This window comes from Nerophis lumbriciformis, linkage group LG07 (assembly GCF_033978685.3).
Source record: "Nerophis lumbriciformis linkage group LG07, RoL_Nlum_v2.1, whole genome shotgun sequence".
NCBI classification, from domain to species: domain Eukaryota; kingdom Metazoa; phylum Chordata; class Actinopteri; order Syngnathiformes; family Syngnathidae; genus Nerophis; species Nerophis lumbriciformis.
In genome coordinates this window covers 46,756,994-46,772,251 of record NC_084554.2, presented here as the reverse complement: position 1 = coordinate 46,772,251, position 15,258 = coordinate 46,756,994, and the positions used below count along the sequence as shown (strand labels likewise).

The window sequence follows — 15,258 nt, the reverse complement described above, 5'->3', positions numbered from 1 at the left end:
ATTCCGCAGTGATTCCCTGCTCCTTTCCACGCTTTTCGGACTTATATTGACTTAGAAAATGGACAAAACTTGTCAAAAGGCGAAAATACACAGAGAAGGCACACAGGCTGTAATGCTGAGAAGTGACTGGTAGTGTACTGCACAGCAAGAGACATTTAAGACTGTGCCTCCCTAAAAAATGCTGCGCCCTGCTTTTCGCCTACACGTGGGACACAGAATGAATGAATGAATGAATGAAGCGTTCGTACACACAGACATGGCATACTGCATTTGGCTCGATCTTAAAGTTCGCAAATAGAGGGGTTTGTAGATGGAAATTCCACTGTACGTCACTGTCACTTGAGAAAAGGAACGCTCCACTCAATGCTTTGTCCACTTGGTCACATGGTGTTGCTGAATGATCCAGAGCGTCGTCAACAAGCTGGTGAGTGCCATCCTGTTGGTGACCAAGGACATCCCCTTGTGGACGTACTGCCACCTGCACTACAAACAACAGCAGGTAAACTCTTCAAGTCTGTCAGGCAATTATGGTGACAGTCATCCACACCTCGGACATAACTTGTCTGTTTAGGCGGAGCAAGCGGCCGTTCGAGACTCCAGAGACGATGTCCCGGTAAAGCCGCCCATTCTGAAGCCTTTGTACCGCCAGCTGGCCGAACACAAAGATGTCAGCAGGTATGCCATGTGGTATGAGACAAAAATCAAAAGCAGACTTAATGAGCAAGCCGCACGGTGGGCTTGTCGTTAGCTTGTCGGCCTCACAGTCAATGCTTTTTACTTGTTCCTCCTCTGCGTGTATGGGTTTTCTCTGGGTACTCCAGTTTCCTACAACATCCTAAAAACATGCATGTTAGGCTAATTGTGGACTCTAAATCAGGGGTGTCGAAAATCAAATCAAATCAACTTTATTTATAAAGCACATTTAAAATTTACCACAGGGGTAGCCAAAGTGCTGTACAATGGGCAGGTTAAAAGATAATACGAGAACCGAGCAAACACAACACAACACAAACAGAGCACGATAAAAAATAAATAACTAAAATAAATAGAACATAAAAACAGGTTCACAGCAGGTGTATTATGCATACTTGCCAACCCTCCCGGATTTTCCGGGAGACTCCCGAAATTCAGCGCCTCTCCCAAAAACCTCCCGGGAAAAATTTTCTCCCGAAATTCAGGCGGACTCAGGTCCATAATAACAAATATTTTATTTGAGTATTAACCCACAATTTAAACAGCATACCTGCCCAATTACGTTATAACTGTAGAATGATGGAGGGCGAGTTCTTGGTTTCTTATGTGGGTTTATTGTTAGGCAGTTTCATTAACGTCCTCCCAGCGCGGCAACAACACACAACAACAGCAGTCACGTTTTTCGTCTACCGTAAAGCAGTTCGTCTGCCGTAAACAGCAATGTTGTGACACTCTTAAACAGGACAATACTGCCATCTAGTGCATTTGATGAAAGCACTTTTGTGTGTGCCACACATCAATGCAGCATGGTTCGAAAAATAGTGACATAGAATAGAACAAGGATGGACAATTCAACCCTTAACTCAACAATGAGTAGATGAGTGTTATGTGTGTGTGTATATGTGTAAATAAATGAACACTGAAATTCAAGTATTTATTTTATATGGCGCAGTGGTAGAGTGGCCGTGCGCAACCCGAGGGTCCCTGGTTCAATCCCCACCTAGTACCAACCTCGTCATGTCCGTTGTGTCCTGAGCAAGACACTTCACCCTTGCTCCTGATGGGTGCTGGTTAGCGCCTTGCATGGCAGCTCCCTCCATCAGTGTGTGAATGTGTGTGTGAATGGGTAAATGTGGAAGTAGTATCAAAGTGCTTTGAGTACCTTGAAGGTAGAAAAGCGCTATACAAGTACAACCCATTTATCATTTATCATTTATATATATTTATATATATATATATATATATATATATATATATATACGTAAATATATATATATATATATATATATATATATATATATATGTATATATATGTATATATATATATATATATATATGTATATATATATATAGCTAGAATTCACTGAACGTCAAGTATTTCTTATATATATATATATATATATATATAATCTATATATATATATATATATATTATCTATATATATATATGAAATACTTGACTTGGTGAATTCTAGCTGTAAATATACTCCTCCCCTTTTAACCACACCCCCAACCACGCCCCCGTCCCACCCCGACCACGCCCACCCCTCCCCCCACCTCCCGAAATTGGAGGTCTCAAGGTTGGCAAGTATGGTATTATGGGGCGCCATAGCAGGATGGATATCACTCAGTCTTAAAAGCCATGGAATAAAAGTATGTTTTTAAGAGAGATTTAAAAACAGGAAGAGAGGAGGCCTGTCTAACACTCAGAGGTAGGTCGTTCCAGAACTTGGGAGCAGCAGCGGCGAAAGCTCTGTCACCTCTAAGCTTCAGCCTTGTGTCAGGGACCGTCAGTAGCAGCTGATCGGCTGATCTTAGGGATCGGGTGGGGCAGTAAGGCTGAAGGAGGTCAGAGAGATATGTTGGAGCGAGGTTGTTTAGACATTTAAAAACAAATAGAAGGAGTTTAAAATTGATTCGGTAACGCACAGTGAGCCAGTGAAAGGACGCTAATATAGTGGTGATGTGCTCACGTCTGTGTTAGTGCGGCCCACAGCTATTTTTTTAAATGACCCACACCCATTTTGAAAATACTATTACAAAAGAAAACATAAAAGGTGGAATAAAAGAGCAAATAGGTGCGATGTCATGATTTTGAAGGTCAAAATAAAAGATATTGATATATGAGTTATTTTTAACACTTTTATAAGTGAAAGCCTTTTGGATTCTTGAGACCTTTAGTCTGATATTTTTTTTAATTATTTGTTTATTGGATTTTTGACATATACAGTTCAGAAGGACAATTAAACACATGTCAAATGTTATTTTTTATGTCCCCCAAACAAGTAACCCACAAAAATTACAATATGAAATTAAAGAAAAATATATTGGAAAAAAACATACATCAGTCAAAAAAGTAAAGGCAAATATTGACATGAAGCCACAGACAACTGCACTCCTAAATGTCCCCAACACGGTGCAGCAGAACACAACAGCAGACAAAAGGCTCATCAAATATCTACCTTTCAATTACTTTTCAACCGGGGTTAAATTAGAAATCAGTCTCTTTTACATATTTTAGGAAACCACCCCATACTTCCTGAAACTTCACTGAACAACCATTTTTAGTCTGATATTTTTAAACTTTCACTGCTCAAAAAAACAATATTGAATCAAAAGCAATGTTGTCATGAATTATTGACCTATTTAAGGCTCCAATTGTTTCACATTAAATGTTCAACTTTGGACATCGCTTGGGGGAAAATACTGCTTATTTTGTGCTTTTGTCGTAAAAAACCAGGTTACTTTGACAAAAAGGGCATAAAACAAAAAACATTTTGTGTCAAAGAATGGATCTGAAGTTGATCTATATATACATTTAAGCGTTAAAAGTGAAATTAAAAAAGTTTTATACCTGACTTGTTTTTAAAACTTTAATGGCTGAGACCCTTTTGGGTCCCCAGGACCTTTAACATTCATCAAAATTGAGGGGAGCCCTATGGGTTACAAAAAATATTGTATTGGTTTTGAAAAGGAAAAATATCGAAATGGCCCACGCATGCTTACATTTTTCAGTGTGCAGCCCTCAGTGGAAAAAGTTTGGACACCATCCATCCATCCATTTTCTACCGCTTATTCCCATTGGGGTCGCGGGGGGCGCTGGAGCCTATCTCAGCTACAATCGGGCGGAAGGCGGGATACACCCTGGACAAGTCGCCACCTCATCGCAGGGCCAACACAGATAGACAGACAACATTCACACTCACATTCACACACTAGGGCCAATTTAGTGTTGCCAATCAACTTATCCCCAGGTGCATGTCTTCAATCAAATTGAAGCCCGTTTTTCCACCACAAAAAAAATCCCCCAATGGTAAGTAATAATTTTGACATAAGATATTGAAATAAATGAGTAAATTATCTCAAAAAGTTTGGACACCCCTTCTCTAAATAGTCCATAGCTGTGAGTGAGTGCTTATTTTGTCTATAGGGATATTAGAATTTCAGTAGTCCAATACCTGGGATTTTCCATGATTTTCAATACTTATTCGATACCACAATAGAAATATTTTTTTTTTAAACTGGCCAATGCACCCTTTAAATTCAATGCTTTATTGAAAATTGTTTTAAAGTGTCAAATAGTTAAGATCACTGTGCTTCAACATCTTTTCACTCAGAATTTACAGTAAATAGCAGCTGCCAAGAGGTAACTAATCATTCAAAAAAGAACAGCGGTGTTCCATAGCCTCCCAGTTCATCAAAACAAACACTAGTTGCTTATAAATGTGATCATAAATACAAATAGTCAACTATTGTATATTAAGAAAAGAACAGCAGTGACATGGAGCCTTTGAATATAAAAAACAAACAATATTGTTGTTAATATTGTTACAATATGGTGTTGGCGGGACGCCATCATGTAATTTGCAATAAAATAAACTAATAAAAAGGTAAAAACATATATTTAAAGACAAATCTTTGTGTTTTTATTCATTATTAGAATTAACATTTTAGCTATTTTTTGTTACGTTGTGCATTTTTGCTCTATTTTTCCTGGGTTTTTTTTTTCGACAACGTGCCACGGGTCCATTTAAAAAGAGCTGTGTTCCGCAAATGTATTGTAGCCATTAATCCTGACTTTGATAGGAAAAAAATAAGGCGTGTATTGGTGTGTTTTGAAGCATACGAAGCAAGTTACGATGCTTATTGCCACAGTTCCATTATAATTTATAAGCCAGGGAGAAACCAATGCATCAAATCCGCATTTGTAGCAGGCTGAGACCAATAAATATATGGAAAACATTGGCTCACACTGACAGTTGGCTTCTTTTTCAAAGCCTGTTTCAGCTACCAAAAAGTCACAATTTGAGAGAAATCAAAATTATAACATGATATGCCATAATTATGACAATTATGATAAAAAGTCATAATTATGAGATAACAATTTGTAATTTTAAAGTCATAATTCGACTCTTTCTGACAACTTCCATGCGGAAGTTAAAGTTAAAAGTTAAAATACCCATGATTGTCACACACACACTAGGTGTGGCGAAATTATTCTCTGCATTTGACCCATCACCCTTGATCACCCCCTGGGAGGTGAGGGGAGCAGTGGGCAGCAGCGGTGGCCGCGCCCGGGAATCATTTTTGGTGATGTAACCCCAATTCAAGGTAGTTTACGCCACAAAAAGGTAAGTCATAAAAAGTTCTAATTATGAGATAAAAAGTCAAAATCATGAGATAAAAAGTTATAATTCGACTTTTTATGCTGACTTGCATATGGAAGCCTGTTTCTGCTACAAAAAATAACCCAAATGGTAAGTCATTAAAAGTCATAATTATGAGATAACATTCGAAATTTTGAGATACGTTATAATTATGACATAGAAAGTCTAAATTATGAGATAAAAAGTCTTAATTATGAGATTAGTCATAATTTGACTTTTTATGACGTCTTCCATATGGAAGCCTTTTTCTGCCAGAAAAAACAAAATACCCCCAATGGTAAGTCATCCAAAGTCATAATTTGAGATAAAAGTCAAAATTATGACAAGATATGCCATAATAATGACGTAAAAAGTTGAAATTATGAGATAAAAAGTCATAATTAAGAGATAAAAAGTCGTAATTTAAGTCATCGTTCGACTTTTTATGATGACTTCCATATGGAAGCCTGTTTCTGCAACAACAAAAAATACCCCTATTGGTAAGTCATAAAAAGTCATACTTATGAGATAAAAGTCAAAATTCCAAATTGAAGCCCGTTTTTCCACCACAAAAAAAATCCCCCAATGGTAAGTAATAATTTTGACATAAGATATTGAAATAAATGAGTAAATTATCTCAAAAAGTTTGGACACCCCTTCTCTAAATAGTCCATAGCTGTGAGTGAGTGCTTATTTTGTCTATAGGGATATTAGAATTTCAGTAGTCCAATACCTGGGATTTTCCATGATTTTCAATACTTATTCGATACCACAATAGAAATTTTTTTTTTTAAAACTGGCCAATGCACCCTTTAAATTCAATGCTTTATTGAAAATTGTTTACCCCCAATGGTAAGTAATAATTTTGACATAAGATATTGAAATAAATGAGTAAATTATCTCAAATAATTCGAGATAATACGTCATGATTATGAGATAAAACGTTAAAACTTTTTATCTCATATTTATGAGATAAAAAGTCATAATTATTAGATAAAAGGTCCAATTTATACTTTTTATGGTGACTTCCATATGTAAGCCTGTTTCCGCCACAAAATATACCCAAATGGTAAGTCATTAAAAGTCATAATTATGGAATAAAAGTGGAAATGATGAGGTGGCGACTTGTCCGCCTTCCGCCCGAATGCAGCTGAGATAGGCTCCAGCACCCCCCGCGACCCCAAAAAGGGACAAGTGGTAGAAAATGGATGGATGGATGGATGGTGAGATATTACATCATAATTTTGACATAGAAAGTCTAAATTATGAGATAAAATTTTTTCAAAAATATGAGATTTAAAAAGTCATAATTCAACTTTTTGTGACGACTTCTGTGCCACAAAAAAATGATGACTGGTCACACAGCGAGAATGGACATAGCTCACAGAGGAAAAAGTGTCGTATATAGAAAATGGATAGCTCAATGAGTGACTTCATGATGTTTTTGTGAGCAGGCTGGTGATGCAGCTCAGCGCCGTCGTTTCCTCCCTCAAGTCCGCTACTGTCGAGATGCTGAGCGACCTTGCTGACTTCTCCACGCTGTGGCACCAGGTTACCTTTGTCTACCTTCTCTTCCATCCTTGTCTTTGTGAGATGACTAAGATGTGTGTCCAGGATCCAGAGGAGGAGGTGCAGACTTTCCTGCGGTCCGAGCCTTCGCTGACCGAGTTCAGCTCTCAGATCTCTTTCTACACGGTGAGTCTACACCTGAGAATGCTAACTATGTTACATGGACCACACGCTATGCTTGTTAGCATGTACGCGGCCTGACGCTTTGCCGTCCGCACAGAGGCTGGAGATGCAGATTTCAGAGCTCCCGGCGTTCTACAGGTTGGGTTCAATCCTCTTCGACACCGAGGACCTGAAGATGGCGCTCACTCAGGAGTGTCGTGTCTGGAAACGGGACTTTGGCACAGCGCTAAACCGTCAAGCCTCTGCCAACATGGAGGAGGTTTTGTCATTCGTGGATAGTCTTATGAAGCGTCTGCAGCGTCCAATCACGGATCTCGAGGACGTCCGAGGAGCAATGGAAGCTCTCAGGGAGGTCAGACAGCACCTTCACACTCTATGTCTTTACTGCTTCACTTCCCCCTCCTGTTTCAGCTCCGAGAGGCGGAGGTCCACATGGACACCACCATCGGTCCGCTGGAAGAGTCTTTCTCACTTCTCAACAAACATGATCTGCTGTTCAAGGATGGGAATGCAGAACGTGTGGACGGGCTCATGTACGCCTGGAAGAACCTCAAAGACCTGGTGAGACAATCTAAGATTTTTTTCACAATTACATGTTTGACTTCCTCACTGTCCTCTTTCAGGTCTGTAAAAGCGCGCATGTGTGTGTGTGTGTGTGTGTGTGTGTGTGTCTTTTGGTTCCAGGTGGTCCAGAACCAGAACACTTTGGTAAAGATCCAACCTAGGATGAAGGCCGACCTGCTGTTTGAAGTGCAAAACCTTCAGAACCACATTCAGGACTTCTGTGTCGAGTACAAACATCGGTGAATTCTCGGCCCACATCTCTGCTGTCCCCCTGCGTTAAGCAAAGATGTAACATCTGGAAGTGTTTTCCAGAGGTCCTGGCGTGGAGGGCGTGGCTCCGGCTGAGGCCAACGACCGCTTGCAGAGCTTCCAGGCCGAGTTTGACCAGATCTGGAGGAAGTACACCACCTGCTCCGGCGGGGAGGAGCTCTTCGGACTTCCAGTGACTGGTATAACCCCACCTTCTAACGAACATCCATGTCCCTCCAATCCGCTGACGTCTCGTCCCGGTTCTGCAGAGTATCCTGAGCTGCAGAGGATCAGGAGGGAATTAGCTCTGCTTTCCAAACTCTACAGTCTTTACAACATTGTCGTCGTCAGCGTGACCAACTACCACGACCTCCTGTGGGCCGACCTCAACATTGAGCAGATCAACAGCGAGTTGCTCGACTTCCAGAATCGGTTAGATTGTTTAAGAACAGATTATGTCATCCAAACACGTTAGGACATTGCTCTGGACTGCTGATGAAGGAACAACATTCTAACTGATCATGTTCTCCTCTTGTTCAGGATCAGAAAGCTTCCAAAGGCGCTGAAAGACTGGCCGGCCTTCAAAGACCTGAAGAAAACCATTGACGACTTCACAGAGATGTGTCCTCTGCTCGCCATGATGGCCAACAAGGTGGTGGGCTGATTGATGAACAAAACGCGGAAAGAGACAATGTCTGACGTTTGGCGCAATCTCCAGGCCATGCTGCCCAGACACTGGACTCGACTCGGCGAGCTGACAGGTCACAGTTTCCAAGTGGACTTGGACACCTTCTCTCTCCAAAACATCATGGCTGCTCCACTGCTGACATACAAGGAAGACATTGAGGTACAGTGGAACCTCAATTTACCAACTTAATGGTTCTTGAATATGGTTCGTAAACTCAATCAATCAATCAATCAATCAATGTTTATTTATATAGCCCTAAATCACAAGTGTCTCAAAGGGCTGCACAAGCCACAACGACATCCTCGGTACAAAGCCCACATAAGGGCAAGGAAAAACTCACCCTAGTGGGACGTCGATGTGAATGACTATGAGAAACCTTGGAGAGGACCGCATATGTGGGTAACCCCCCCCCCTCTAGGGGAGACCGAATGCAATGGATGTCGAGTGGGTCTGACATAATATTGTGAGAGTCCAGTCCGTAGTGGATCCAACATAATAGTAAGAGTCCAGTCCATAGTGGGGCCAGCAGGACACCATCCCGAGCGGAGACGGGTCAGCAGCGCAGAGATGTTCCCAGCCGATGCACAAGCGAGCGGTCCTGGTACTGGAAAGGTTTGTGTAGTGAAGCATAGTTCTGCATAAGAAACTATGTAAACATGAATACTTGGTTTTAACCTCAACAAAAGTCTCTATTTTAGTTTAAAAAAAACTTGCAAATCAACCAATCTCTTTATGATTATGACCAATGCTCTGCTGTTATTGTATCATTCATTTATTATGTCATATTTAAACTATTGTGTTGAAGTCTGGGGAAATTGTTATAAATCTCATCTAGAGTCTTTAGTCACTCTGCAGAAAAAGGCCATTAGGATTGTGTCCAATGTTCACTACTTACATCATTCAAATCCACTATTCATGGAGTTAAAACAACTTAAACTGCACGATGTGATCAATTTTAAAACTGCTCAAATTATGTTTAGGGCATCTCAAAACTCTCTACCATCCAATATACAAAACCTATTCCAGGATAGAGATGCTCACCATAGTTACAGTCTAAGAGGAAACAACAAATTATATTTTCCTAAATTTAGAACAACTTTAAAATCAATGTGCATTTCAGTGCGTGGAGTCACTCTGTGGAACAACTTAGGGGACGAGTTAAAAACCTGTTCTAACATGATTCAATTTAAAAGACTGTTTAAAAAAGAAGTACTGAAGAAGTACGAGGAGGAAAGAGAGTGATGCCCTCAGCACAGAGCGATGAGAGAGAGGTGTATGGTCAGAGAGTGTTTGGGCCTGTGTGTGTGTGTGTGTGTGTGTGTGTGTGTGTGTGTGTGTGTGTGTGTGTGTGTGTGTGTGTGTGTGTGTGTGTGTGTGTGTGTGTGTGTGTGTGTGTGTGTGTGTGTGTGTGTGTTTTGTCTCGTCTCGTCTTGTCTTGTCTCATAGTAACAGTGGTACTATTGTATTGTTAGTGTACAGGAGCTTTTCTTGTTTTTGTTTGTATAGTATTGTTCTTGAATTATATTGTTTATGTTAAATGTGGAATGAGTGAGAGGGGTTGGGATATTATAAGCATCTGCTTCATCCAACCCCTTTTCAAGCCTTGCATAAATGTCCCTGCCAAAGTGTAAAAAAAAAAAAAAAAAAGTGTGTTATTGTACTGTGCAGGTTTGAAATAAATAATTCAATCAATCAATCAATAATTCAAACACAACAACAGCAAAACGCATATCAGTCCCTTTGCCTTTGGTGCTTTCCAAAACGTTAACAACTATGTTGCTATAATAAAAAACAAAAAAAGGAAACATTTGTTTACCTTGTCTGGGAGTTTCAGAGTGGTAAACAAGCAGTTGCTTCACCTTCCACCGCGAGCATTAGCACAAACTAGCAGTGGGAGGCGATCCTTCATCGGCTTGTGTCCCGTCCTGTCCTCTTCTTAAACTTTTTGAACCACCCACGGCTCGCCTTAAATTTTTCTTCTGTGCTGGTTCCAGCATGGTCACTTCTGGACATCAATTCGCCATATAAATGCCATCACCTGCTAGCTGCTTTTCATCCAACCACACAAACAACGTTTTTTTGACCTTGTTTTGCACTCTCTTTCCCTCCTTACAAAGATATTTTACCCAATTGGCAAAGTCGGTGACGTTCTTCTCAATGGTTGCAATTGTGGACGAGTTTCTTCCATATTTGTGACCCAAATCAGCAATGCGTGCGCCACTCCTCGCATAGTCCTTTTTAAGTCCACAGCAAATCCCTCCATCTTTTCAGGTTGATTTGTTATCTTTTTGGACCCATATTGAATAAGCAAAATAGACAAAACTTGGTGAGTGGCAAGAAAAGAAACATGCGCTGAAGCACTGAGAAGTGACGACCGAGTAATGACTTTGTCAACAGGATGTGAGGTAGGGGGCCTTGCCTCTTCAAAATGGCCACGCCCGTGTGTACAGGTAGTGATGTAATCAAAATGGCAGTACCCTAAGGCTTAGAGTGGCACGGAAAATGAATGAATGTACGCAGAGACATGGTTCGCACACAGAGGCATATTTGGCGCGATGTAATGGTTCATAAACCGAAAAGGTTGCAAATTGAGGTCTTTGTAAATCAAGGTTCTACTGTAGTAGCATGGCACGTAAGTACCTAAGTTCCAATATCGTGAACTATTTTTGTGTCAGGACGTGTGCATAAGTGCCGTGAAGGAGCGCGACATCGACGCCAAGCTCAAAGACGTGATAGAAGAGTGGGGCGGACAGACGCTCAGCTTTGCCCCCTTCAGGACGAGAGGGGAACTGCTGCTCAAAGGAGCCGACACCGCTGAAAAGATCTCCATGATGGAGGACAGTCTGATGGTTCTGACCTCGCTGCTCAGCAACAGGTACGGCAGAGCGGAGAACATTTTATCCTGCTCGAAAGAAGAAGGGCCAATGTGACTCCTCCCTCTGCAGGTACAACGTTCCCTTCAAGCCGACCATCCAGCTTTGGGTCCAGAAACTGTCCAACACCTCAGAAATCATTGAGAAGTGGTTGTCTGTCCAGAACCTGTGGATCTACCTGGAGGCAGTGTTTGTGGGTGGAGACATTGCCAAGCAGCTGCCTCAAGTAGATTACCAAGTGACTGCACGTTGCTGTGTGCTAATTGCTAAGCTAACTAATGTTTTGAACATCATTAGGAGGCCAAACGCTTCCAGAACATAGACAAGTCGTGGCAAAGGATCATGCAGAGAGCCCACGAACTTACTAACGTGGTCCAGTGTTGCGTTGGAGACGAAACGCTGAGTCAGGTGCAGATGCAAAAGCCCTAGATTTAAAGTAAGACCCACATTCGTTTGAACCCTTCTGGTCTTCTTCTGCTCTCCAGTTGCTTCCTCACTTGCTGGAGCAGCTGGAGGTCTGTCAGAAGTCTCTGTCAGGTTACCTGGAAAAAAAGCGTCTGGTGTTTCCTCGCTTCTTCTTCGTGTCTGACCCCGCCCTGCTGGAGATCCTGGGCCAGGCCTCCGACTCACACACCATCCAGGCAAGACACGTGGTGTTGATCCGCTGATGTTGAACGAACTCATGCTCATCATCTCTTCCTCTCAGCCTCACCTGCTCAGTCTCTTCGACAACGTCAACAGAGTGGTATTCAGCGAGAAGGTATACGACCAGATTGTCAGCTTTCAGTCTCAAGAGGGTGAAACTGTGGAGCTGAGCCAAAGCATTTTGGCCCAGGTTAGTTGTAGAACTTCTGAATGACGCAAAGGACACCAATCTTTACTTGGTGGTTCCTTCGCCCAGGGGAATGTGGAGGTGTGGATGGGCCAGCTGCTGGCCGGTGTGCAGCAGACCCTTCACGCCATTATTCGCAAAGCCTATCTGGCTATCGGCGAGCCAAGTCTGAAAATTGTGGAGTTCCAGTCCGCATTTCCTGCTCAAGTGGGCCTGCTGGGAATCCAGATGATCTGGACCAGAGATGCAGAAGAGGCGCTGATCCTCAGCAAGTCAGACAAGAAGGTGTGCTTTTATTTTGAAGGTGGGTGGCTAAGTGTACCGATAATTGTCATTGTCCTTTGATTGACTTGCAGATCATGCAGACAACCAATCAGAAGTTCCTGGACCTCCTCAATGAGCTGATCGATATTACCACCAGGGATCTGAGCAAGAACGAGAGGACCAAGTATGAGACGCTAATAACCATTCACGTCCACCAGAGGGACATCTTTGATGAGTTGGTGGGAAGAATGATAGACGCTGAGAAACTCACTGAGATTCAACAGAGGGCCAAACAATGTTTGACATCGTCTCTATCAGGTGCATCTCAACGTACGGTCTGCGTCAGACTTTGAGTGGCAGAAGCAATCGAGGTTCTACTTCCTGGAGGAAGGAGACAAATGTGTGATCCAGATCACAGATGTGGTGTTCACCTACTGCAATGAATACCTGGGCTGCACGGACCGACTGGTCATCACACCGCTAACCGACAGGTACACATGACCCATAACCACACTGCAAAAACTGAAATCTAAGTAAGATGAAATATCTCAAATAAGGGTGATATTTGCTTATTTTCTATCTGATAAGATCATTTTTCTCACTAAGCATATTTTATGTTAGAGTGTTTTACTTGTTTTAAGGGTTTTGGTCCTAAATGATCTCAGTAAGATATTACGGCTTGTTGCTGAGATTTTATGACCTATATTGAGTAAAACATGCTTGAAACTAGAATATCAACTGTTGCAAAGTTGTGTCATCAACCCTCACAAGTATAAAACTACTTTTTTAAAGTAATCATTTCTTATTTCAAGCATGAAAAAAAAAATCATGACTTTGACACAATTGTATCTCAAAATTAAAACAGATGACAGCCAAATGGACTTTGCTGTTTTATTTTCAATGAAACAATAGAAAATACGCACTCATATAGTAGTACAGTTGTTATTAGTGAGAATATACTTATTTTAAGGTATTTTTGGGTTCATTGAGGTTAGCTAATTTGACTTGTTTTGGAAAGTCTTGACAAGCCAAATTTTCTTGTTCTATTGGCAGATAATTTTGCTTAGTTCAAATGAAATACCCCTAATTTTTGTTTTGTTATTTTCTTGTTTTTGAACACTGACTTTTTGCAGTGCATATGAAACTTGAAGTGAAGCTGTCTGCATCTTTTTCCAGGTGTTACATCACTCTGTCACAGGCCCTGGGCATGAGTATGGGTGGGGCTCCGGCTGGTCCCGCAGGAACAGGTGACGCAGACTCTAGTAGCAGTAGGGATGGGTACCGAAACTCGGTTCCTGAAAAGCCAATGTGCACCGTAGTAACCAGACCGGAAAAAAAACTTGCTATTGGTGCAAAATAATGCATTAGTGAAGCTATCAAAACAGTCACACACAGAGAGTCTGGCACTCTTTTTTTAATGTTATTCTCGCTCCTAAAGGGGAACTGCACTTTTTTGAAATTGTTCCTACAATTCACAATCTCTATGTAAGACAACTTAAAGAACACACATTTTTTCTTTACTCATGCATTCTAATTCATAATAAACGGCAATACGATGTGGCAAACAATGCAGCAAAAGGTGGTACTCTAAAGCAGTGGTCCCCGAAAACAAAAGGTATGAAGTAATGTACCATCATAGCAATATAAATATAACATATAGGTGATATTTACATATTATATATACAGCAGTGACGTGCAGTCACTAGAGGCCATCATGGAAAGAAAAAAAATGTAAAAAGAAAAAAATATATATTAAATTGTTAAATGTATCCAGTGATTATACTATAAAGTTTTTTTCCATTTAACTTCACCAGTTTTAGATTATTTTTATTCAAAATCGCTGAATTTTCACATTTGCCGTTCAAATACTGAGAAGAGACGGTGCGGTGAACAGCAGCCAGTCGAGGCACGTCACTCAGTGCCTCAACATGGACGGACTCGGCTAACTGCTGGTCTGCTGTGCAGTGAGACCGTATTGCTATATGAACTATATTATACATTTCCATAGTTTAGTTAGCTGAGGTATATAATGTACAGTGTATTTTGTCAACAACTGTATGTGTGTAACGTATTTCTTGTGCTGAGCGATCATAAAACGGCTGCAAAAGACGCACTGGCTGAGGCTCGCCTCCTGCACCCCCGCCGTAGAATGCACGGCAACCCCTGACGGGAGTGTTATATCAACTAAAGCCCACACTTAAACTTTCCACGTGCAAGATTGAATCTATTTAAAAAAGTTATTTCATAAGAAGCCAAAAAGTGCAAAAACAATAAGTTGTGAATGACTGCAGGGCCACAACATTAGGTACGCCCGCAGACTGCAGGCGTACCTAATTCACAACTCCTCCAACACGAACATTATTGTTTTTGCACTTTTTGGCTTCTTATTAAATAACTTTTGTAACCTATTTTTATGGGCTTTCCTCTTTGTGATGTTAAGTTCCTGTTATGCGCTGTTATACAGTATATGCCTTGAGCTCTTATTTTGAAGGCGCTAAGAGCGGAATTTTGACACTTTGGAGTGGAGCGGAAGTTTTTGAAAGAAGGTAAATAAAGTGGTCCTCGTGTAAACTGGAGCCTCCGTGTTTGTTATTTTGTAGTTTCATACAGTATAGGCGACATTTATAAACCCTCGGTTACACTTTTTTAAATAGATTCAATCTTGCACGTGGAAAGTTGAAGTGAGGGCTTTAGTTGATATAACACTCCCATCAGGGGGTTCAATTATCCAGCACAACAGCGGCGCATTTATAAGTA

At 41.1% G+C, this 15,258-nt stretch overlaps 1 protein-coding gene across 1 annotated transcript in view; it reads left to right on the top strand.

The window, feature by feature from the left end:
- Positions 1-15,258, top strand: part of dnah5l (dynein, axonemal, heavy chain 5 like) — a 53,609-nt gene that overhangs the window by 12,577 nt on the left and 25,774 nt on the right. The window contains exons 26-45 of the mRNA XM_061966003.1: positions 407-499; positions 572-675; positions 6,794-6,890; positions 6,954-7,034; positions 7,129-7,383; positions 7,443-7,592; positions 7,716-7,834; positions 7,908-8,044; positions 8,114-8,276; positions 8,385-8,496; positions 8,563-8,691; positions 11,208-11,407; positions 11,478-11,631; positions 11,703-11,813; positions 11,891-12,046; positions 12,112-12,240; positions 12,307-12,522; positions 12,594-12,740; positions 12,820-12,992; positions 13,678-13,748. Of these exons, the coding sequence (XP_061821987.1) occupies positions 407-499; positions 572-675; positions 6,794-6,890; positions 6,954-7,034; positions 7,129-7,383; positions 7,443-7,592; positions 7,716-7,834; positions 7,908-8,044; positions 8,114-8,276; positions 8,385-8,496; positions 8,563-8,691; positions 11,208-11,407; positions 11,478-11,631; positions 11,703-11,813; positions 11,891-12,046; positions 12,112-12,240; positions 12,307-12,522; positions 12,594-12,740; positions 12,820-12,992; positions 13,678-13,748 (2,797 nt within the window). The remainder of the gene's footprint in view (positions 1-406; positions 500-571; positions 676-6,793; positions 6,891-6,953; positions 7,035-7,128; positions 7,384-7,442; positions 7,593-7,715; positions 7,835-7,907; positions 8,045-8,113; positions 8,277-8,384; positions 8,497-8,562; positions 8,692-11,207; positions 11,408-11,477; positions 11,632-11,702; positions 11,814-11,890; positions 12,047-12,111; positions 12,241-12,306; positions 12,523-12,593; positions 12,741-12,819; positions 12,993-13,677; positions 13,749-15,258) is intronic.